This window comes from Egretta garzetta, unplaced genomic scaffold, assembly GCF_000687185.1.
Source record: "Egretta garzetta isolate BGI_Z169 unplaced genomic scaffold, ASM68718v1 scaffold112, whole genome shotgun sequence".
In the NCBI taxonomy this organism is placed as follows: Eukaryota; Metazoa; Chordata; class Aves; order Pelecaniformes; family Ardeidae; genus Egretta; species Egretta garzetta.
The window spans coordinates 624,323-650,113 of record NW_009258884.1 but is presented as its reverse complement, the minus strand read 5'-3'; the positions used below and the strand labels follow the sequence as shown (position 1 = coordinate 650,113).

Sequence of the window (25,791 nt, the reverse complement as noted above, 5' to 3'; positions counted from 1 at the left end):
TCCATGGGGGGGGCGGGCCCGTGGCTCGTTGTTCCAGACAGCGGGCGACTAAAAGTCAGGCTTCGGGTGACCTGTTCTGGCCATCTCCCCCGACTTCTGTAACCAAAAAGCCGTAATCTAAGTATTAAAAAAAATGAAACAATTCCTGACGGGCCTAACCCCGCGCGCTTCCTCACAAAGCGCCGAGTTTTTTATTACGGCCCCCGAGAGCCCTGGGCGCCTGCTGAGCCTCTGCCCGTCGGGCTGTGCGCTCCTGCAGCTGCAAACTGTGCTGCTGCCCACACGTTACCGATTTTAGAGACGCTTGCTGGGGTCCACGGGGAAACAACAGGCTGTATGCCCACCTAGCAGCTGCATGCTGGTACGTGAATCGGTGTTAGAAGTACCTGGAGACCCTTTTGCTAACAACAACCTGGCCCGTTGGGGGGTTATCATACAGTTTTGCAATTGGATTTGAAACAAGAGGCTAGATTCACAGAGTCCTCTGCGGGGAGCATCCCTCCGCGCTACTCTGGGTTGCTCAAGACATGCAGGAGGGTGATGAGGTGCTTTTTTTTTTTTCTTCCCTGGTAACAGATGATAGGACGAGGGGGAATGGTTTGAAGCTGTGCCAGGGCAGGTTTGGGTTGGACATTAGGAAAAACTTCTTCACAGAAAGGGTTGTCAGGCTCTGGAATGGGCTGCCCAGGGAGGGGGTCGAGTCCTCATCCCTGGCGGGATTTAAAAGAAGGAGAGATGAGGTGCTGAGGGACAGGGTTTAGTGGTGGGATGGCAGGGTTAGGTTAAAGGTTGGACTCGATGATCTCAAAGGGCTTTTCCAACCAAAGTGATTCTGTAATCAGCGAAGAGCGACCGTTCTTTGCTCTCTCCTCCCGAAGAAAAATTCAAAAAGCCGCTTCTCCGCTCTAAGTTGCCCCACAGGAGAATTTACCTCTGGAAAACCAGTAGTGCTACAAGGTTTGTTTTGTTTTTTTTTTCCTTCAGGAAGCGCAATGGGATGATGCCAGTGACGTGCACTTCCACCCTCTTGATGATGCAGAGCTGCTCTTGCAGATACTGGAGCTTTCCTTCACAAGAAAAAACCAAGTTGGTGTAACTCGGACTTGATTTTATGAGCAGGAGCGCGTGTTCGCACCTTAGCTGTCAGCTCCCACGCTTCCCTGTCTTGGCTTCGGTAATTAATTGCAGAGAGGTCAAACAGGTGGGCAAAGCATACGCGAGAGTAAGCTGCTGCCGGTTTAGATCAGCAGGTAAGCTGATGTCTACTGCAGAGGAGCTCTGAACGTTTAGTGCTTACCATCATCCAGCAGCTTCCCCAGGAAAAAACGCAGGTTTGGTCTCGTTTGTTAAAAGTGAAAAAAAGCCGCTGCCTGCCCCTCCAGCTGGAGGGGCCACATCTAGAACTGCTGTGAGGAAATGTGGGAGAACGAGGCACGCCTTTATGAATGCAGTAGAATTAGATGAAAATTTGTTTTGCTTCTATATAGAGCAAAAAACCTGGGAAAATGTCTTTTTTTTTTCTTTTGCATATTTACATTGTAAGCAGCAGTACAGATGCTCCTCTAACTCATGGGTTATACTTGCATCTTTATTGGGACCAATCATCCTTAAAAGGTTGGATGTCGTGAGGTTAAACTGAAAATCAACAGTTACTATCTCGGTTTCTTGCAGATTGTTGCTAGGCGAGTACATGGAGCTGCTGTTGGCCTCTGTACCCCTCCCACCCCCCTATCTGATGCAGAATTTCAACATCAGTTGTAGCAAAACTTTATTGGTAACTGGAAGTTACATCCCATATCTACATCCCATACATCCCAGAAATAAATTCTTGAGGGATCCGGTTTGGACAGACCGTTCCTTTCATCGTGTAAGACAGTGCTGCATTCACAGGATAGATGAAAGAGAATTACACATTTTCAGAAGGCGTACGATGCCCTCTAGCATTTCTGTAACCATGGTAACATATATAGATAGCAGGCCCGAGTTCAACCCACGTTTTACTGTTCCAGCAGTAAAGAATTGGATTCTATAAACACCAACCTAGCTCCTAGAATAAAATACTGGCCTTTGACTTCCCGATTAAAAAAATGCTGGTTATATAGTGCTACAGCTTAACAAACATCCAGTATAAAGTCCTAAGATCAGCTCTGTAATAAAACTATGCAGGATGTCTTGCCTCACCAGCCCCACAGCCACAATGAAGAAGGGGAGAAGCTAAGATTTTAATGAATGCAAAATAAATACGAATGCGTTCAACAAAACTTAAGCTTGAAATTTAAAAAAAAAAAAAAAAAAGCACCCCCATCAAATTTTCACGTGTTTTATTTAGGTGAACATACACATGGTCCACATACTCAATGAAAATAGTCATAAAATAATTTAAGAACTTATGTTGAAAGGTATTAGCAGCACCATCAGTATTGGAATAGCAGAAAATTCATGCCTCCGTAGGGCATACATTTATGCCTGGATAAAAATGCCATCATTTGTAACGGGATGGGAATGGCTTTATAGGATGCTTTTGAGAGTCGGAGTTTTAAAACACACACTTTGTTGCTAAATACTTTGACAATCAATGTTACAAAAAAATACAACTAAATAAGATACTGCATAGTATTTTAATTAACATAAAGAAATCGACATTGAGCTGTGTAAAGCAAGACTCAACATCTCTGCTTCCACGTACATTTCATTTCTGAGTAGAGAAATCTAAAATTTAAAAACAAAATATAGACCTAGTGTATTCTCTAAAAGACACACTTTAGGTGGAACATATAGTACTACGAAAATACATATCTTCCATTCTGTTTAATAATTTACTTTAGTTAAAAAGTTGTGAAATTCTCATCACAAGAAGCGTATACAAATTCATGACTTTAGTAAATTAACAAAAAGGATTATTTTTTTTTTTTTTAAACAAGGTTTAGCCCCGCTGTAACAATTATACAAGGAAGAAGAGAGACTACATTTATATGAAGGAATACAAATTTACACACATTTTACAGTGACTTATACCCTACACATCTACAAAATTCACAGTTATAATACAAGCAAGTACAAGGCTGGGATAAAGCTGTTTGATACCAAAAAAAGTTTCTACTTTAAAAAAAGATAAAACAGGAAGAGTTTCAGACTTCTGCACCAACTTTAAAATTCTAATCAGACCAAAATACGCTTCCTCACACAAACGCCCTTCAGCAAACGCAGACTGCTTTCCTGGGTGGGTGGAAGAGTGAACTGCTGAGCTTCTTCTGGCCCCGCAGGCTGCGTCGCATGGTCAGCTTGTTTGAGTTTTTGCGCTGCGGAGTTGCGGAGATGCCTTCTGGTTGGACACTGATGTTTCGACTCAGGCCGCGTCTTGGCTTCTTCATAGCTGGGCCAGAGTTGGATTCTTCCAATGTCCTTTTAAAGTTTGCTGTGGGTGTCCTCTCGGCGTCTTGGGCTTTTGTTTGGCCATTAGGAGACACCTTGAAGCCTTTTTGGTCCGTGCCTGAATTTGCGGAGTTGGAAGGGGAGAGACTGACTGACAAACCATTGCTGTAGGACTCATGTATCCTCAGACCCAATGCTTTGCTGCACTTCTCCTCCTGCGGGCCTGAATCCTTCAGGGTTGCTCCTGATGAAGGTAAATTGCTTTTGGCAATCTCGTTTGGCAGCTCTAAGTATTTTTCTGAGATCATGTTGCTATGCATGAGGGGAGGAATAGGCTCAGAAGCATTCAGTCGTGGCCACGAATCATCTTCTAAAAGCTGAGGGGGGAAAAAAAATAATATATTTAGACATAAATATAATTATTTCATCCACATTATCCTTTGAGGGTAGAGACTGTGTGTGACAGAAGTTCTCCAAACCTTATCAGAGACAAAAAAAATCCTACTCCAGAGAGGCAGAAAAAAATTCAGGCTGCGGATCCGAACTTGGTACTCTGTACTTCACGAAAGCCTTTATTTCAATCACCCAATCTGCAAGCGTCTCGTAAGGGCAGGCGCCTAATTTTTTCGTTCAGAGCTTGCTCAGCCCGTGTACCTTCCTCCTCGCTGCTATAAAATGCTGAGGAATCTGCATGCATCTGCTATTAATTTAGGAAGCCATGTAGGAAGCAGTGCCTGCAATCTCTGTCCTACGCTGTTCACCAGTAGCGTTGTCCAACCTGCAGACATGACTTCCCCCTTCAGACGCTGCGATATACGCACCTATGCTGCCTCCTGAAGATTATATACACCATCAGATAGCCAAGCACTATTGGTGCAAACAGCAAAAAAAAGTCTTCTGACCTTTGATACACGCAGAATTCTTAGTTACTGCACAACCAGATTATCAGGGAGACTGACAAGCTCTTCATCGTAGGCGTCCTGATTGCGTACAGAGGGGTGGAGCACCGGACAAAACTATTCTAAACCCAGAGTTACTGTTTGCTATGCGAAGCAACACGTTTTATGGCCTAGTTTTATGCTCTACAACTTGGAAAGAAAGCAACTCCCTTCCTCACAGCACATCTGTGCACTCTCTCTAAAGCATGGTCGTACTGTGTGTTGCAGAGAGGCCGCTTAAAATGATGTCCTGAGAACCAGGGACTTGCTAAACTCTAACCCTACCCTCAGCCACTCAGCTCTCCGGCAGCCTTAGATCAGTGTTTCTGCCTCATTCTCAGTTTTACCAACAGGAAAATGGGGACAACGCTCGCTTTCACTATCCACAGGGGGGTTATGAAAATGAGTATTTATGCAGTGCCCTGAAGATACGAATTACGACCTTATTAAAGATTTAATTGTGAAGAAATCCCTAGTTACGCAGTGAGTCCTTCAGAAGTAAATTCAAGGCCAAGTTACCTACCATCAGTGTAAGGCAAATGACAGAGTTTTAACAAAATAAAGTGCTGAAAACTCAAATGCACACACAGCTGAATCAGAGTAAGCCATTGTAGTGCCTCGTATGAATAAATCGATGCTTTTGAGGTCACAACCCAGAGCAACCTCAGTTCACCTTCAAGAAGAGAACCATGACTGCTCCCTCCACACTTCTGTAAAACCTAATACTAGGGTTTAATAAAATGCACTCCAAAAGAAAAAATAATCAGAATTGTTTCTAGCATATAGACTTGGTTTTCCACTGCCCTCTACTCCCCCGTTGCTCCCCCCATGTAGACAAAACCATTTAGATAATACTCTTTTACTACATACAGCAACACAAGAGGGAACACCTTTATGGGTGATATTTTAGGGCTTACTCTTCAAGCTGGTTCTTGCAGAACCTGTAAGAAAGCTGGCTGACACAGAGAGCAGCTCTGGCAACGTTACTTAATCCGCTCAATTTAATTTTTGAAATTGTGTCTCTAGCCATGACTTGGGTTTTATGTTTGTGCAAGATGCTCAATGCTTGTGGCTCACTGCCAACATCTTTTGCTTGCTACCAATAGCTGAGATCGGACAAGGCTTTGGGAAGCCAAATGAAGTCAGAGGATGGACTGCTAAAGAGTGATGTAATAAAAAAGTAAAATAAAACATGAAGCACCACCTTCATTTCTCAACAATCTATTCAATCAGATTTTGCCACTGGCCTCAGGAATACTTGAATTAATTTGGTATTAGTAATTGTTGCCAGAAGGAGATACAATTAAGAAATGCTTCTGTTTAATGGAGAAACTTTTGATTTTTGTCTCTGTCTACTTCCAAATTAATTCTTTGGGAAAGTAGGAGCTGTTAGGAGTCAAGGCTATCCGTGCTTCTTTCGGTTCTCTGAAGATAACAGGCCAATATCCTTTCCTTCACCACCTCTTCTTTTTGCTGAGCCATCCTTTCTGGGCTACAGCCACTGCACAACCTCCAGCAGTTCAGGCTGACCTGGGGAACCAGCTCTCGTTTCTTTACAGAAACTGTGACGATCCCGTTTCAGTAAAATTCAACAGCAGTTTTGTAAGAAGATTAATTACTGACCTAAAGCGGATCATATATTTACCTGCAGCTTTATATATAAAGGTGTTTATGTATTGTTTTGCAAATGGCTATTGTAATCTAATGCCCATTTTGTTGATTACATAATTTTAATTTTAAAGATAACATTGAGCCAACAGCGCTCCTGCACGCACTGTTACCCAGAAGGCTCAGTAAATGAAAAGCCTACGGTCCAGCCATTACATAACTAAAGTTTATGGAAATACGTTTTTATTCCCATTGTGGCTCTTATCTAACTGATAAAGCTCTTTGTACTACAACAAAGATATCATTACTCAGGATGGTGTAGTTACCAAATATACCTACAGGTAACTACACAAAGTTCTTGTTTTACAAAAAAACCATACATGGAGACAAAACTGCTAGGACTTTTTGTTTATTACGATCTGCCTGGAGACATCTGGTTTTTTCCTGAAGCATTTCAGAATTATTCTGACACTATAGTGGTCTTTTTCTGCCTCTTTTCAGCTTCCTTCTTGCACTTCTTTTCTTCTGATATTTACAGGTACTCTGTGAGGACGGTTAGATGCTTGTTATTAAAGCAGAAACCTCTATTACAATACTACTTTTAATAAAAAACACAAGTATTAAGAAAACAGATTCTATGCTTTTGAATTAGCAACGCTGGTTCTATTTCAATCCAAGAGGAAAAAACCACTAAAATAGAACTAATTTACACATTATCAATGCAGGCCTGTTGCCAGTCAAAGCTTTCTTTTGGGTTTGCACATTAAGGAAAATAAAAAAAAAAAGAAAAAAAAAAAAAGAAAAGGCCTTATCTACATGGCAAACACCAAAACTGCAGTTTTGATCTCTTTGCTGTGTCCACCTGCTGCAATTTCTCTAGATCCACACATCACAGTTCACTGAATCTACCGAAATGGGGAGGGGGAATCAAAAAAAAAAAAAAAAAAAAAATTTCATTAAGTCCTTATCTGGAAATGCCACTTCCTGGAAATTTTGCAGTCAAAATAATGTAGCTTAACGTTTACTCAATGAGTACTGATAATAGATCACACACAAAACATATGGTACAACTTAAAAGTTTAGGCATATTTAGAACTCAAATCATTTTTCTCCGCTTGAGATTTTGCTAGATTTTAAGCTCTTTTCATGTATTTTAATAGAGTGGATGGAAGGGAAGGAGACAGAAAGGTTGAGCTTGCCATTTTATTAGCAGCTTGTTTCTACCAAGGGAATGTTAAGGACTCGCTTTCTAATTTTGCTTTCTCTTTACTTTGCCCAAAACGCTTCCAAAGATACTGCAGAACATCAAAGGACAGTTACTTAAATCAGGAGCAGCTGGTAATTACTGAAACAAACATCCACTCATAACTACACTGTAGTTCTTAGGGGAAAAAAAAGCTTCTGAACAGCTCTGCTTTATGTTAATGTTTATGTTAATGGTTAAAACTTCTAATCTGAAGAAAGACCTTGTATTAAAACATCTTTTCCTCTAACAAAGAATATTAAATCAACCAGAGGAAGATCTTACCATCTTTTAATCCAGAAAGAAAACATTCTTTCCGACAATGTGTGTTTGAATACATTAACCCATGGGTTACCAAAAAAACCCAACACCAAAAAAACCAACACAACCAACCAACACCAAAACAAACCACTCCAAGATTCAGAACACACCCACCAGCAGTCTGCAATTCATCAGCTGCAAACACTGTACAAGTACATGGCAAGGTACAAAAAGAAACTGCAGCCCAACCTTATTAAGGGGATGCGTTGGGTTTTTTTCTTTTTTAAAGCTCTGATCCCCACAACCTGATGCCTCTCCTTCAATAGTCTACTTCTGATTTTGGGGGGAACCTTGGAAAACTTACTTTTAAGAAACAGCGCATTTAAATTTGTGTGAACTATATGCATGAAGTTACAGTAATAATTTCTTCTACATTAAGGAGAGAATACAGATCAACAACTACTAATAAATGATCAGGATTTTAAGAGTTATGAAAACATTGCATCCCTCCCTAAATCGAGCAATTCTGAGAAGTTCACACTTTAATACTCCGCCTTGGTGTTCCAAAGTCTTTTAAGAAACTTTATTAATAGCCCACCTGTTTCTCCAAAGCCTTATACATGGAAGTATTGAGGATATGGCTGTCCAGTTACTGTCCTACAACCAAAATATAGTTTCTAGCTACACATACTGCCCAGTCCACTGCAGTTAAAAACAATCAAACAAAAACAGCAACATTAAATAGTGGCTTGACAGGCCAGTAGTTTCTAGAAGCATTATTTCAATCACTGGCAATGGTCTGACTATACCACTGCCCCAATCCTGCACATCACAGTAAGCTGCATAAAAAGAAATTACAATTAGGGAAGAAAAGGGAGATTGATTTGTATTTAGTGGGCTCCACCCTCAAAAGTGGAACATTTGAAGCACTGGAAAACAAAAAAAAAAACCAAGAAAAACCCCATGTTACCTTGACAGGGGGGGTACAGCAGCGGGAGGGTGTCATGCCATTCATATCAGGGCTGCTATAGCAGGGACTCTCCGCCAAGTTGAGATACAATTCTTCTTCATTTTCCAAGTTGCTTTTGCTGTCCTGCAAGGGTGCGATGCAGATTACGATGGCACTAGTGTTATCTGCCCGAAGCATGCGTTGCCTCCACCGGCCCAGTGCTCTGTTCACCAGCATTTTGGCACAAGACTGTCGGTGCTCTCCCTTTATGTTAGAAGAGAAGGACAGACACAGAAGGCAATCAGGGCCACTTGGCTTTATAAATGGAGTATGTGGAGTTTATGTGGCACAGTCTGAAATATATATTCCTACATACCGTGTGCTAAAGTAGCTCAATTCAGAAACACAGTTTCAGTTAGTATTTCCTCCTGTGCTTCTTCTTAGTGAAATATAACTTTAAAATCAGTTTATGGTAGAATCCACACATATACGAGTGCTTTAAACCATAAAACCGATGCAATGGCTTGCATAAATAGCCTGGTCATAACACATCCTAGAGTCTTTCCTGCAGCCTCTCAAGGGGTTTACAGACTATTTACTATCTGATGCTCAGGTGCGCCACTATGTAAGTTCTCAACTGTTTTATAAAATAAACCAGAGAAGAATTTATTTCAGACTTTGTACAATCATGTAAGAGCCAATAAACAATCGACTGCATTGCAACACGTGTCAATGTGAAATAAATTTCATTTTCAGACAGTATTTTGTGTAACTGCCTTAAGAGAAGGAACACATTATCCTCTTTATTACTCACAGATACCATCCTGGTAGTCAAATTGCCCCCAAATTGCAACTAAATAATTTAAACAGTGTTAACGTGCATGCTATTTGACAGTATATGCAAGCACAGTATCAGTCACACTGTAACAATTATATGTTGTGGCGTAAAACTACGAATATGCCTAAACAACAGTGCCACTGTTAGGCACTTTTCACACATGGCCAGATGAAGCAATTTTCAGAGTAAAACAGTATTACATTTCCACCATGACTTATAGCCACTGCTCTCACCATGAAGTACTTTTTCTCCTCGTGATCCTGGCACATGGAGATAGCGTCTTGAGGTGGGATCATGTTCCACAGCCCATCGCTGCCAAGGATAATATATTTGTGCTTCTGGGGATCGATTGTGTGCACACTAGTGTCAGGTTCAGGAGACACAACAAATTCACCACTGTAAAAGTCATAGCTCCAAAGATCACCTAGCGAAGAAGAAAATGTTTTTGAGTTGTTACATTACACATGAAAATACGAACCTGGGAAACTACAGAAAAAAACATTCCCATGAAAATGGTCAGGAAACTACGGAAAAAGGCTCCCATGAAAATAGTTACCACCAGTCTGAAGTCACCAACGGTAACACGAAGTAATTTCAGCACAATTACTGTTCTGCTGCTGTCACTTCCCAATTTTATTTATTAATATGTAGCAAGTTAAATAAAACCACATTCAAACCAACCTATGTTTATAGGTCTTCTACTCTCTTAAAACTAAGATTGTCAGAAAAAGGGGAAATATAACTGCTTAATACCTAGAAAAACAGTGAAACCTCAATATCCAAACTGAAACCTGTCTGAACAGCTCAAGTTCTCCTCAAATTGAAGTAAAGCCTTGCTTTGTTGAACCCACACCAAACTTGGAAAAAATCTGCCTTTCCAGTACAATTTAACTACTGGAGACAAAATCCTTACCTTACAGCAATCATGGCACAGATTACAGAACTCGGCTGGGGGGGGGAGGATCACGTAATACCCTTTTCTCCCCAACATCATACACGGCATTAGACTTCAATCTGCATCACGATGGGGCACTGCCCTGGCACACTCTAACAAGTCCTGCTCATTGAAGGAAAAAAAAAACCCCACACCAAACAAAAAACCCAACCCAAACCAAAAACTAAAGACCCCCCACTGTTTCACACTCAAGGTGCTAAACTGCTCTTTTTTCTTTTTAAACCCGAGATCCTCCACAGCCATCCCAGCAACACACGGCTGGGTACGCATCTGTGCATGCAGGTGCCAGAGAAGGAACAAAGGAAGAGGGCAAAGGAGGAGAGACTGAAGCCTTTCCCCCCTTAATTTCTCTTTCCCATTCCTCCCACAGCATTTGCATCCCTTTCAAGGCCCTGAAGTGCTGTGTTAGAGGTCCTTCCAGCTGAGCACCATGTGCCAAATTTTGGAGTTGGAATGAAGCCACAGGAACACGCGTAGTGCCTGGGTTCCAGCAGGAAAGCAGAAAATGAGAGCTAAAGCCTCTCCCTTGGAAGGCCTCATGCAGCGAGCCTTTCTATTTTTAAGTCTTTCTTGCTATGCAAATGAGTTTGGGGTCACCTCACCAGTAACGATGGCCTGAACTGAATCTGAATAACACGTTTGAATCAAAACTTCTATTGGTTCGAGTGCTTCTGCCAAACCATCCTCAAGTAAAAATCACTCCAACAGAAAAATGCATTTCCATATCAATTTAATTCAATTTTATTTATCAAGTATACTTAAAAAAATAAAGTTTTTCTAAGGTTGTGCCTTTAAATCAAGAATGGCATTATGCTGCGCTAACACCTTCTCTTCCTTTTTTTTTTTTACGTTCATAAGTAGTTTCCTACAGTGATAAGTAACCAAAAGTAACATTATTATTTGCAAGCACTGGCTAGATCTTTCTGTGCGGAACACATGGCTTTAAAAGTAGAAATTCATTAAAATGTCAGAGTTGAAAAGCATACAGAAGCTTAAGAACTCCAGTTTAAGAGTAAGGTTTTGTCAGGTTTCTTCCTTTGCTTTTTGCTGGCTTCAGGAAGCATGCCCATAGCCTTCTTCCGCAGCCATCACCACCCTCTTCAAGATAACAAATAAGCTTTTTGTCTTCCTACTTCCTTCCATTAGCTTCGCCTTAAGCCATCAACCAGTTGAAAAGACTTTTCCAGAATCAGGGAAGGGAATACTTCAACTCAATTACTCTACTTCACCACAGCAAGCGTGGAGGGCCCATCCTCATTAAAGCACCAATTCACCTTGACTGTGGCAGCAGCAGACAGAAACACATGCTTCTAATAAGTGCTAATTAAAAGCCAAGCCTGCTTGTAGAGCAGTGCACTCTCCCTCCGCAGACTCACAACAAAGCAAGCCAGCTGGCAACAAGATCAAAATAAATACTGTAACAGAAGAGCTGAGCTCCAGCACAGCAATTATTGTATATGAATTGCCACAAAAACGTCTTCATGCACTGAGAGTTCTTCGCATCATGTCTGTCACGGACACAGCAGGTAAGATAAACAAGAGCTCGGGATCTCGCAACAACCAGGTCTTGGAATGAGTGGCAGCATCCATTTCCAACATGCATAATATTTTTATGCTTTTATTTGCTAGTTTGTTCATACTCATTTAGGAGAAGTGACAAATGTTATTAGCTGAATCATTTTTTTTTATTAAAAACACTGTGCTGGATGATAAAAATAACCTGATGCTATTTAATTTTGGTTCATCTACATACATGTCATCACGCCCATCTGCTGCTCTTCTCGAGAAAATAGCTGAGTAATAATCATTCTCTGAAATCAGTATCTTCCTCCAAGAGGACGAAGGCTCCTCACGGGGATAATCAGGAATAGCACATTGATTATAAAGGGGACCCCAAGGCTTATAAACTTGCTGAAGGGCACACAGATATTCCGGGAACACACGACGAAGCCACACATCGCAAATCACAGGCCAAACTCCTGACCATGAGCCCAACCTTCCCAATCGCTGCTGAGAGCCTTCCAAGCTCACGGAAGCTCAGCTTCCGTACTGAGCTGCCCTTCCGAAGGCCAGGGCGGAACCGCTCCCCGCGGCGTAGGCCTGACAGAGGAGCCAACAGCCGGCACGCCGCGGTTTGTGTGAGAACGGCTGCCAGACTACCTGGTAATAGCAGTCCACATCTTTGGCTAAATCCAGGTGCAAATCTGCAGCTAAGCCACAGCTCCACAGTACTATCATCACTGGGGGCAGAAAGAGAGAAAATTAAATACCACAAGAGGAAAGTAATTTTTCCTGAGAGCAAATGAGGAGGAGGAAGGAACTAGCTAGTTCAAGGACTCACAGCTTCAAAGTCTTAAGCCTATTAAACATGCAATTTTCGGCAAAATGCATTCTTTCGAATAATCTCGTGTAGCATCGCCTCTGTTAAAGCGGCATGCCAAGTTTGCTGTAAATGTACAGCAAGAACCGAACCTCCATGAGTTTTAAATTCAACTGTACTCATCACCTATTTGAGCTCAAAACTATCTAGGAAATACACAATAACTTATTTACAAAGTTGTACGATGGACCAGCATGAAAGCACGATCAGGTATTTACTGGCCAACTCCAGACTTGTCTGGAGCTACTGAAAGATAAATGGAGCTCCAGGTGTCACAACTGAAAAAAGCCAAAGCTTTTGTTCTGACCCAGGAAAAATTCCACGAAGCGTATTGGAAGCCTGAGGCACATTGAAAAATCCAGATTCTTCCTTCCTCAGCCTAGATGGAAACAACCAATGCTTGCAATTGCCCTAAAGAACAGGGGAAATTGCCTTCAGCGTTAATCTTTTCGTCAGTCTACTCCCATAAACCCACAAACTTGGGCTAATCAAGCAGGCAAGTGATCCTTGGTCAAACAGTACTGCGTAAGGACTCCTTCACTTCAAGAATAATTCTCACAGATCCTTCAACACCAAGCCAGCAAAGGCCAACCCATGTCACTAGGGTGAGGTACTATTTTTTTATTATTATTTATTTCTTTTCTAAAGGGCAGAGCACCGCAGATTAAGTCAATGCTTTTTAGAGCTGCTGCGTAGCTAGAACACTAGTGTCAGCTGTATATCTTCCTCTGGCCAGCTGGAGAGCACAGCATCCACAGCGGCTGAGGAATACATGACAAACTTCGGAAGCGCCACTTTACATGGCACTCCGTTACAATGCTGGGAAGGAAAAAGGGAGAGGAAAGTAAGCCAGAAAGCAGGGTACACTTTTCCCTAGGCTTTTCAAAGTGTTCTGAAACCTTTAATTCTGTCCCAAGGCAAGCAGACAGACGAGTGACCCTTTAGCAGACGGGGAAGCCAAGATAGCAAGATGATGCGATATGCCAAAGGCTAGTATTACAGAGCCGGAACGCCAGGTTCTCAGACTTCACTTTGTGAGCCAAACTATTTTTGTACCAAATTAAAACCCAAACATTTACAAAACTTCACAATCTTGTTCTATAAAAACTTACAGGACAGGAATATTTCTTTTGGTATGAGGCTTACATGTTTCTTTTCCAATCCAAAAAAAAAAATTGTATTAATGTAGTTCCCTCCATATTTTCCAGAAAAACCATGCTTGTTTCTTAGTCATGACTCAAACCAGAATAAGGTAGAGACCTACACAAAAATTACATTGCATCTTACAAAATGAAAAATAGATGTTTGAAATCATATACTGAAGGAGCAGGAAACTAATTTAGCTACCTATAAAAATACCAAAATACATGGTCTGTCTTATCTGCGTACTATTACCTTTTAAAATACAATGAAAAAACCCTACTTGTAACTCAGCTGCTGCCAGGAAAGTAATTGAAGTTACAAACAAAAATACCCATCATATAAGTAGACCGGATTGGATTAAGCCCAAAGCCTTCTGATAGCAAAAGTATGCCCAGAAGTCACATAAATCACATCTCTCATTTATGTTTCTGGAGCATGCCGTTTTGAATACAAAAATATCTTTTGGTTTTAATAGAGGAAAGAAAAGTTTACTTTTATAAGTCAGCCCAAAACGAAAACCCAGTTTGATTAATCCCAGATCTTTTTAAATCAAAGGTTTATATAAAAGATCTGTTAGTACAAAGAGAAGACTTGCAGAACTTCCTTTTTGCATTGTCAATGAGGCAGCGCTGCTAGGAAGTGAGACAAATCTCAGCAAGGATACGGACAGTAACCACTTCAAACCATTCAGGCTGAGCTGGGGTGGAAAACGTTTTCCCCAAGGCCGAGAGCAGCCCAGCCCCATGGCCACCAGAGGGCATCTTTACTGCAGGCTGAAGGGGAACACAGCGACCTGTTCATGCAACCCAGGAACGGTGACAGGCAGCTCAGTCTGAGGGATGGGGACAAAGCCCAAGGTAGCAGCGAGCAGAAAAATTATGCACATAGCACTTGAGGCTTTAAAAATGCCACTACTCCTAAAGGAGTCCTTTTTTTAGGAGCTTTTTCTACATATTATTTCAGTCAAACCTGTTTAAAGAATGCACAAAAGGAAAGCACAGGCAGGAGAACAGTATTTCAACAGCAAATCAAACAAATAATTGCATTTAAAATGAATGGTGAATTAAAAGCTGCTCATAAGGCAGCCTCCCCCCGCAGCTCTGCTTCTATGTGAGCAAAATCACAGGCAAGAGAAAAAAAAAAGGTGTCTGTCTAGCGCTACGCCCGAGCAAAGCCTGCAAGAACTTGTGTGCAAAAGTAGAGGTGAAAAGCTGAAATGGCCTGCAGAACGCTACTCGCAATTTCTGGCCTTGACTTAAATCCCTCAAATGAACACCAAGGTGGAATTTCAAGTTTGAGAAGACAACCCCAGGCAGCGTTTGCTTAGCTGAAGGGGTAAAACTGCAGAATGCACTGACCAAAGCTGGATAAAGTTCTGCCTTTATGAGAAAAGTTTTGTTATTGCTTTTCCACATAGCCAAGAAGAGAGCACTGAAGAGGCATGCAGAGACCTCCAGGCTGCCAAAGGCAGGAGGGGGAGCCCCAAACTTTCTCACGCCTTCGCATGATCTGTGTAACACACAGGTCCACAAAATAAAGTACAGACTCTGCATTTTGTACAGGCATACATATGCATTTTGACTTGGGGGTGAAGGAACTTATGCAAGCTAGACCAAGACATCCCTAGGACAAAACTAGAATCCCAAACGCACCTCAAGTTTGTCTGGATTTATATAGATTAAAAAAAAAATTATCAAAATCTGGAAAATGCTGTGCAGTACTTAAACACAACTTACTAGCTTATGAAATTCAACGTGACTGATCTTAATGGTGGGGCCTACAAAGGAGCAGAAAGGAAGAACTAAGGAGCAGGCACTGTGTAGCAACTGTGCCCATTCTATTTGGTAACTTTTTAAAAAAAAAAAAAGTTAAACGCATGTAAAAAACTAAACCCTTATACAGAAATCTACTTAGATAATTTGAGGTCTGCCATACCCCTCTTCTCTAGGGTTTCATGGTATGCACGTTCAGAGACCTTCACAAAACAATTCTGGCATGCAGTAAGTTGCTCTGGAAAACAGCTTCCATGTCACTGTCAGAGCCAACATTCTTGTCACAGCTACACACTGAGCGGTCACTGTTCTGGCACACAACTCCTTTCAGGGGTCAACAGGAAATTCATGTTCTGATGGAAAGTCAAACCTGCACAGTGGAGGCCGCTCCACCTAAAATATGGAGGTGGGCCTATTGTATTTCTACATAAAAAACAGGGAAAAGATACTTCATGTTGTCACGTGAATGAGTGGTTTAACTAACGGGTTCTTGGTTCAAGTTTCATCATTCATTAATCAAAAAAAAAAACCCCCAACCAACCACACCAAACAGCTACAATACTGCAAGGCAATCCCTTGCTACATATCCCCTTTGACAGCTGCAGATCTTGGCTCTGTATTTGTTCCCAAGAAAAGGGGGGGGAAGCACAAGGAGGAGGAGGGGAAAAAAGTCCATAAAAGACTTACTAGATTTAGACCTGAACTAATCTACCAACAAGAGAGATCCTGTATGATTTAAAAACCAATCAAGACCCATTTCTGCCATCACACTACGCATTACCAGTCAACTTGATCAGGCTGGGGGACAGCGGGGGATACAAACTTAAATAGCAACTTAAGAAAACTACAATGAGCTTAAGTTTCAGTAAGAGTCAACCTACAAAGCTCAGTGATTAACCACACCATTTGTCTACTTGTTTCTACGTTCTCAGACTGTGGCTTTTCTACACTTCCCCTATTCCGTATACCATCTTTGAAAGTTACACACACGGCCAGATTTTACTTCAAAATCAGTTTCCAAAGATCAAAACTCTTTGTTCCATTTTTCCACAATGGGTTCAACACCCAGGAACAAAACACACGTCATCGTGTCCACTTACAGCCTTGTGCTTACCGTCCCAGAAACAGTTCGTGTATTTAGGCAGATGTTATAGCTGAAACGTGACCTTTCTGCTAGCGTGTATCTGGCTGTTGTGTTATACGTTCAGAGCTGGTTATTTCCCCTCTCAGCGTTCTTTCCCCAAGACATGCACGTGTAGGCATGCTCACGGGAATCTACGACGCCTTCCCGAGCGGCACAGGGAGACAACTACTAATACACGGCACGACGACACACACGGACTCTTCAAAACACAAGTTACAAGTTGTGTTAGTGAGCAAGTTACACGATGGCTTGTTGCCCCTGAGCATCTGCTCTACGGTATCCAGCAATTCACACACTCATAGCCTTGCCTAACGCAAGGGGATTGAAGTAATTTGAGTTACCTCACACCTGTTTTAGGGACAGGCGTATAGAATGGACAGTTACCACGAAGCGATGGGTGCCAGGAAACTTACTCCAATGATTACACTCTAAGGAAACACAACGCTCTTCTGACCAGAATGGGTAGCAAGTCCCGAGGTGAACAATTCTGAGGCTGCGAGGGATTCCTAAGTATCTATTACAAGGCAAAGGGGTGTAAAGAAAGATGCTTTCATTGCCCAGAAAAGCTTAGCACTACTAAGTATGACTACTATGCAGGACACTCTGCCACAGTTTAAAATATTTCATTAGAAGACTTAAAACCTGTATACAGTAAAAGCAGCATACAGATACTTTACAGAGATAGCATGAAGCCTAAATATTTCTGACTTGTTAGGGGCTATAAATAAATTAACCATTACTTCAATGCAGTCACTGCTGTCGCGAGAAGCAATGGTAACAAAGAGTGCATACCATAAATGCTTATTTTAGGGCAGAAAGGCACTGTAGACAATCAGAACAGTAAATGGAATGTCAACAGAATTAATCTGGCCAGAAGGACTCCTATTGCACCAGTATCCTTTCTGCTGTCCAAATATTTGACCAACGCAAAACTTTTCCACGGCATTTTATTACTGCTGTTTCTAAAACCTCTGCTGTACTCCTTACAATGAGTGCTAGACTTAAGGACTGGATGAGGAATGAGATTACATCAACATATTTTAAAGCACTGCAAGAGAAAGAAAAACTTTAAAAAAAAACACACTTAAGTTCCAAATTTTAGGGTTTTTTAGTTAGATCATCTTTCCACTGTAAAGACAGCAAATTCACAGCTTTAGATTTCTCTCCATGGTGCAAAGCAGCATGTCGAGAGACACCGCTACTGAAAATTATTGTCCAATTACTGTCCAGTCTGGGATCTGTATGGGATTTCTATCAAGAGTAACAACCGAGTTCGGACTTAGCAAATAGAATCACTGTGCTACACCTCAGTGGGATTGACTAGAGCATTGGTAACCAGTACATGTCAACACTGACAGTTACTACTCGGCTTGGAGAGGCTCCAACACAGCAGTGCTGTGCCAACCAGGGTAGCAATCTGGGAGCCAGCCAAGAGGTCGAGCAGGCCTCAACAGCATGAATGCAAATGGCTTTAGTCGTGGTAGGTCTTTTGTAAGCAGCGTAAGGGGCACGCTGGCCTCAGAAAGAAGTCAAATCCTGTTTCCAAACTGTGAGCGTCTGTGCACCATCTGGGTCCTACAGAGCGAAGCAGCTGTGGTCCTTTTTCCAGGAGGTTTGTCATACCTCCTCAGAAGGGGATGGGAAGAGGCTATAGAGGCTGCTGGAGCAGGCAAGCATGAAAACAGTCACATTGTAAACCCACCATTTGAAGATGCCAAAGCCTTCTTAAAAGAAGGTTTCAAGTCTGCTAACTTTTGACACCAAGAATTGTTAAAAGATGGGTGTTCTCGGTTCTTGGACCCAAAGCTCTCCAGTAATCCTCTTCATCCACATAACTGGAAAGAATGCAGTAAGGGGCTAACAGATGCACCATTCCTTGAATTCCCATCTGCACACAAAACTCAGCCAAATCCTTTTGTTCAACTTGCTGAGAGGAATCGGATCAAAAGTCATCGAGCTATTTGGACAAACAACAAACTCGCAACCACAGGAATGAAAGATTCATCGAAACTAAGTGTACACTTTTTGTAATCTATGAGGAACACATACCCTCCTGCAGTAAAGGGGGAAAGAGGGACATGTTGCTCAGCGCATGAAGGTCGCTGTTTGCTAGTCATCTATTAACTCCAAATAATTTCTCAAACTCTCAAGTCAGTTTTACTAACCATAAGCATCTATCTTGCCTAAAATATGACACATAATAAAGGCTTCTAAGACACAGAGAAAAATGTCCATAAAATTAAAATTTTATTTTTATTCAAAGATCACCATTCAGCCACCTGTGACTCCTTCCTTGATATAAAGCTATCTTTTATAATGTTAGTCATCACTGCAAAATTCTTCTTAACACTGGACAAATCCGTGTGAAACAGATAGTGCCTTTGAAATAAGGCACAGTAATGTTATGCAACTGTCAAGATGACCACGGTCCCAGGAACAGACTGTCCCCATGACACGCTGCCAGCCGATCCAGGAACACTGACAACACTATCACGTAACTGTCAAGCTTGCCAAGAAGAAATTAAGTCACAGGACAGCATTCACAGGTAAAAATGATACCACATTTCCATAAAATCAAACCTATACCGGGTGTATCTGGATAGAGAATTCTTCAGTGGGGCAAAGGGAGGAAGAAGGAAACCAAATGAATGGCAAAAGATTGGAATTTAAGGAAGAAACCTGTCCAGAAAACACTAACATTCATGGTCAAGGGGTATGCAAAGATTAAGTTATGAAGTACTTCCCAAAACCCACTCATAACAAGTTTGTTAGGTACTGTAATATGCCCTTTTGCCCTCTGAATAAAGTGTTCCTCTAAGATAGTTTCCCATTGCTAATACTCTCTCAAAGGCAAGTTATAGATAAAACACAGACTTAACTTTCATCCCTTTGTTCATTCTATGCTGTCTTAAAAGAAACAGATTCACCACAAAAGGAAGACCAAAGTAGCCTGAATGCTACGCAGCAAAACTTTACCATCATCTAGTCAAAAATTACAGTCCTATTTTTTCAGAAAGAAAAAGACAAATGTGCTCTCCACCTTGGACTCAAATACTGCTTTGTACATTTTCAGTGGCAACAGAAATGAGGTACCAACCTTGTAAGACCACCACTGAAAATCCTGCACATTGTAGGGAGAGTCCTCACTCAATGACACCTTTTACAGCTTTATTTGAAAAATGAAATCCATATTGTATTAAGAATACTTTAAAAAGGCCCAGGCTTTCAGAAGGCCTTGTAATCCGGGCAAGCAAGTAAATCCCTCTAAACTATACGTTTTGGCAAAACAGTGTAATTCAGTTCTGGTGGCGGGTATGCAGTGGTGTCTCACCTTCCAAACATGGGCTGGACTTACCAAGTGCTCTAGCAACTGCCAGGAAGGGAATCTGGTCAATGACGGTGCTGCGGCGCACGGGGCCGTTGTGAGTCAGACGAGGTCTCTTCCAAACGACACGATTCACACCAGACTTGTTGATCACACTAAAACAGTCAGAAAGAGGCAGGGGTTAAAAAGGAATGGAAACAAAAGCATGAAAGTTAGTTTTAATGACACAAAAACGGTTAAATATGGAAATATCGAGTCAATACTGACAACACCCTCAGGTAAGTCCACAGCACAATTAAATATTTCAAAACACACAGTATCGTTTAGATAGTTTCACTCCATTTTAAGCCAAAGGGAAAAGTGAGAGATGAACGGCAGAAGAAAAGAAAAAGCAGAGGAATGAAGACCTGGAAGAAATTCTGGCTGGCTGCAACCACCAGATGTAAGACAGTCCTTTTAATCTGTTGGAGAAAAAGCAGAACTGAATTTGCTTTCCTCGGATGAGGACAGTCAACAACAACTCACTTGGGTGGAAATATCATGTAGTTCCTCCTTCAATTTTCTCCATCTGCCAAAGTTTGGCAGTAAAGAGCAGCACAGTACAGTGGAAAGAAAACAAAAGAAAAATGAACAGCCTTCTGTAGGGATTTCCTTAATGGTGCACCAATATGAGGCAGAAATAGAAGAGGAATTGTTCATAGTTGCTATCTGCTGAAAGCAGGAGATAGAAGGAAGCAGCTCTGCACTTGAATGTTAACACCTGCTCTAAGGCACCAAGGTTTTAGTTCTTGCAGATGGCATTAGAAGGGTCAAAGGAGAAGCTATAGAGCAAGTGAATGAGAAGCTGTTATGGGGCAGGGGAGGCAGGAGAAGAGAGAATGAGCCATCACACAAGAAAAGATAATGGAGCAAAGAACTAGCAAAGCTTAGCCCCAACCAAGTTAAGAACTAGGTCCTTAAAAGCTAACTTTTATCCAAGGAACAGCCATTGGTAATTAGAAACTGAGAAGGTCTGGAACAGCCTCAAGATTCCTCATGTTGAAGCTATTCAAGATGCACTTCCTGAGACTTCAAAGGCCTTAACAACAAGGGCATGTTTAGCTCCATCCTTTCTGCACGCATAGTGCGGCACAGTCACAAGCACCACATCCTAAAAATCGATTTCATCCATTTGTACAACTAATGACCACCAAAGCTAACTTCAGTCATTAATTGGAAGAAGGTCTCATCCCACACTCTGAGACTGTTCCTAGGAAAATATCATTTTTAATAAAAGATTCAATTATGCTCTCCATTAGCTTTTCCCAATTCGCTCTCGTGAAAGAGAAAACATTAATAAGCATAACTGCACAGTTCCACCTTGCTCCGACCATTTGCCTCGCAATAGCCTGCAACAGCCAGCCTGGGAAAAACAGAAGGAGCGCCAGTAAAAATAAAGATTTTTCAAAAAATACGTTTTAACCATTCCTGTTGACACAAAGTTCCAGGGAATGCCGCTTTGAAGCCTCAGAGATTTTCAGTCTCTGAGATAAACAGCTTGGAAACCTGTACAAGTAGTAACCTAGCAAAACTGCAAGTTACCCTTTCTAAAAAGCTACCGATACAGCTAACTGATCAACTTCCACCTGCTGGAGATACAAATATCTGAAGGTTAATGAGCTGACAGGGTTCTCGAACAAATGATGTCAACAGGAAAACCTTCAATGATCTCTGCCTCTGAACTGCCAAGAGAAGGAAACTGTGCCCATCCATCTGGTGCGGTACCGTAGAACGAAAGAACAGAGAGCTCCTGTGAAGCCACACCAAATGCGAGCCCTGAGGTTTGTCTCAAAACATTAGTGCCATCTGACAAACCTGCCTGCTTTCCTCCTCGGTCACAGGGAACACGCATCAACCACAACTCGGAGATGTTCTAACACCTGCCAGCTCCTGACAGTAAAGAAATTACTAATGCAAAGATATGTGTTAAAATGTGGCATTCTAACATTTTAAGCACATATTTAAACACAGCAAATACAGTATCTTGTTTCAAATCTAAGATGATTATTTTTTTTTTTTAATGTTCCTTAAACAGAAGCTTTGAAGCAGCTACCCAACAGCTGCCATTGTCACCTCAGGAACAATGCAGAAAGCATGGGAAATTACAGTGTTTTGTGTTAAAACTGCTGCGTTTCCACCATTTGACAAAATGGATACTCTAAAGCTCGTAGCGTTATCTATATGGAAAGGCAATTTTTCCCCCCTCAGATTTTCATGAAAAATAGGTAAAATAGTATCCCCACTTCCAAAGTTTTCAGTGAACATTTAGAATCGTAACCACACCTCAGCTGCATGGGAATCCACCAGGAAATTAATATTTTGTTTATACCATAAACCACCAGCTAAAAGCACAACAGGATAGCAATGGGTCACTATAACTTATTCCCCAACAAGCTAGGAGGAACAAAAAAAAAAAAAAAAAAAAAAAAACCAAACCCACCAACAAACAAAACACACATCACCACCAACACAAAACCAGCATATACAGGGAAGGAATACAAATACTCTGAGATTCACTAGCTTGCTTGCCCCCCCTAAAACAAGCAAGCTTAAGCTAGTTCAGTCCAAAAGACACAAATAGCACCCAGAGATTAAACCTGAAGTAAAAAGCACAGAGACAGTTACCTGCCCCCAAGGCCTTCAATTCTCTCCCTTTCTTTGGGAAGTTCTGGCTTGTGGTCCTGTGTCACCTCCACAGCTCTCACAAAGTCATCTTTGGGGTCATCCTGGACTCCCAGCACCACTCCCGAATCGCCAACATGAGCAACGTACATCTTCGACCCACGGATAATTACCACGCTGGCAGTAGTTCCCGACGTGCTCGGGAGACCTGTCATGGTCTTCGGCCACTCTGCTGCAATGAGGAAAAAAAGCAAATAAAAATACCTTTGCTTCTAATTCTGGTAATGTTTTGAAGATCGAGAGGAAGGGTGTGTCAAAGAGGCTTGTGTAACGTTACCATACAGAGCGTACTCAACTATAGTACGGACAGGCAAACCAGTGCCCTCAGGTCCTCCCCCCCACTTTCATAACATCACTCCCCTAGCTACAGCTTAAATTCACACACACACACACACACATATATATAAAGGCAGTATCAAAGCATTGTGATAGGATTCAAATAACCGTCTTCTCTGGTTTAATATTCCAAGCATCCTTAGAAGAATATGGGGGAAGACATGCTCCTTGAGTGTTGCATAGGATCGACCAAGCGTTTCGTTAAGATCTACTGTTTACTTCCCTGTCTGAAGAGGTAGAAACGTCATAGATTAGGTAATGACCTAACTCTCTGGACACTCGACTGGCAATCAGGTTGTCTGGGCATTCCTAACCCCCTCAGAAGGGGAGAAAGTGCTAGTTTACTTTATATGCTGAACAACGTTTGAAGTTTGACAACATCTGAACTCTTTCACTTACATTTCCTTTTGGAGGACTGAGTAATGCAGACTATTTAAGTACGCTATCCATAACCCAGCATCAAATCTTCTGCAGAAGATACCCCTTGAATTCAGAACAATAAAATACCTATACTAGTGTGAACTACACGTGGTTGGGGAAACTCTTTCTCTCATCTGCTTTGCCCTGAAAACACACTTACATTAATTTCCTATTACATGACTCTCCCCATGTATGTCCAATCCAAATTTCTCTTTCATGCCTTTTCTTTTCTATACCTACACACCCAAGTTCATCTTCTTCCAAAACTCCACAAAATGATTGAGACAACTTCCCAATTAAGAAAGATTAGCCAGACCAGTCCTCGCCCCTGCTTCAGTACTCTCAGAAAACAGAATTCAAGTTCCCAGTTATCCGTTGACTTCAGCTGTCAACAGCAACCTCCTGTTTCTTCTTCACTGCGCCCACTCGTGTCTTCAGACAGACTCAGGAGGAGACTCATCTCCCAGTCACATTCTATCTTCTGCACTTCACAAGTCACGCTCACACAGTACAACATAAAAATTCCACTGTGATATGCACTCTGTTTGCAGGGAATACCCAAGCCAGACTGCCAAAGTACTATATTATTTACTTTTCCTATGGCACAACAAACACACCAGAAAAAACCAACAAAAACAAAACACAATTTGGCCTTGCCCTCTGTGACAAGAGATATTTTAAAATTCAGAAGTTTTAAGCAGAAGTAAAAGATTAGGAACTTAAGTTCTAGTGCCACTGAGCCATGTTCAGATGCCCGAGGCAAGAAAGAGAAGACATGGAAGACGTGCTGAAGGAGAAGCAGAATTACAGAGACAGGCGATGATAAAAGCTGCATTTCCTCACTGTTAGCTACCAAGTTATCCAGCATAATTTAAACATTTACATTTAACACAGAGTTCTAGGTTTGTGTTCTAAATACTAAAATACACTTTCTCCCTAGGAGTAGCTTTATTTCAACACCACAAACATTCAATCAGCTTATTGGAAGTACTTTGTCTGGCAATTTTAACTGTGGATATTAAATCTAACACTTTTCAAATGGAAAGCAAATGAGGGAGGAAGCCAAGTGGTAATGAGGACTTCAACCACGCACTTAAGAGAAAACAAGCTGCAACTAATGAGTTTCTGTCAGTGTAACAACCCCTCAACAGCAACAAAATATATCAGAGTCAAATCAGTCTTCATGGGAATGAAGAGCACAGTGAGTGAAATCACCCACTTATGAAAGAAAGAATGATACGGCAGCCTCCGATTTTAGGCTCCAACAGAACCAGAGATTAGATCTGCCTATCACCAAGGGATTTTAGTTTATGGCTTGCTCCTGTTTAGAGATAAGCACTACATAGAGCATATTCCTTTTCTTCAGAGATTGCGTCTCATCAGAAATCAACAAAAGTATCAAAACTCCTCAGTTTTCTTCTGAGCTCAAATATTAAAATCTAAGCCACTGACCCGACTCCTCCACCTATCAGGAGCATGTCTTTATCAATCTTGTAACTTAAGCAACAAGGCATCTTTTTAAAACTATTTTCCCCTGTACTTGAAAAGCACTACCCTCAGTTTCATAACTTTGAGTTTGTAAACTCAACTGGTTTTGTAGCTGGCATTATCAGACGGTAAATTGAAATTGTCACCTAGGACAGGAAGTGTTTTGCTTCATGAAAGTTGACTTGATTGCATCTTTTCTTTCCCTTTATTCATTTGAAAAAAGTAGAACACTTTTTAGTGCAAAACTATATGGAACCTCTAAACCCAAACATATGCAGGACGCCATCATCAAGAAAGCTTTCTTCCTTGCTGAATTTTTTCCTACATACTACCATGACTCAGCTAAAGTCACCAAATGCTATTTTTAAAGCCTGTTCTTGTTACCTTGTTCTTTTTCCTGTATTTAGATGCAAAATACAAGACAAAATATTATTTTGACTTTTTTTACAAAAAAGCCTGTATTTCTTTTATAAGATACCACAAGAATCCAAATGATCAGGTATGATCAAAAGGCATTTTCTCCTCTAACAAATTACCGGCGAATATACTAATTAGCAGTTAAGAGTAACTGCCACGTTAAATTCTTCCTTTTGTAAAAACATCAGCTCCTGTTACCATTCTTATTTAAATACATACATAACACTACCTGGCCACACCAGCTCCAACAGAAACAAAAGCTTTTTCTTAAGCACACAACTGGCATTAGTCACATCCCTTCGAAGCACCAATATTACTGCCATCCACTTTTGAGTTGAGAACTTTAAGCTCAGATTACTGCCCATTTTTCATACCACAACAAGTTGACAGATTAAAAGAAATCCTGAAATTACAGCAAAGCACTCAAAACAAAATTCACACCCGAAGATATACCCGAGATGTCCATGGATGATGTAGCACT

The 25,791-nt window shown here is 41.3% G+C and overlaps 1 protein-coding gene and 1 long non-coding RNA gene across 2 annotated transcripts; one reads left to right on the top strand and one right to left on the bottom strand.

Annotated features, from left to right (window-relative positions):
* Positions 1 to 6: 6 nt before the first annotated feature.
* On the top strand, positions 7 to 2,954 carry LOC118451780. The gene is made up of 2 exons (XR_004841330.1): positions 7 to 361; positions 985 to 2,954. It is a non-coding gene; the product is annotated as an uncharacterized LOC118451780 (long non-coding RNA).
* Positions 2,307 to 25,791, bottom strand: PPM1D (protein phosphatase, Mg2+/Mn2+ dependent 1D). Its single transcript, XM_009633924.2, has 6 exons — positions 25,764 to 25,791; positions 22,593 to 22,821; positions 19,959 to 20,083; positions 9,443 to 9,633; positions 8,393 to 8,635; positions 2,307 to 3,749 (listed from the first exon to the last, which is right to left on the bottom strand). Exons 1-6 carry the CDS (start codon positions 25,774 to 25,776, stop codon positions 3,195 to 3,197), a joined length of 1,356 nt encoding a protein of 451 aa, XP_009632219.2. The 5' UTR covers positions 25,777 to 25,791; the 3' UTR covers positions 2,307 to 3,194.

Excerpts from the sequence above, each read along its gene's own strand:
- PPM1D (XM_009633924.2), bottom strand. Across the intron at positions 8,636-9,442 it reads AGGAGAAAAAGTACTTCATG|GGAGAGCACCGACAGTCTTG; the intron begins GTGAGAGCAGTG and ends TCTAACATAAAG. Across the intron at positions 3,750-8,392 it reads GCTGTACCCCCCCTGTCAAG|CTTTTAGAAGATGATTCGTG; the intron begins GTAACATGGGGT and ends TTCCCCCCTCAG.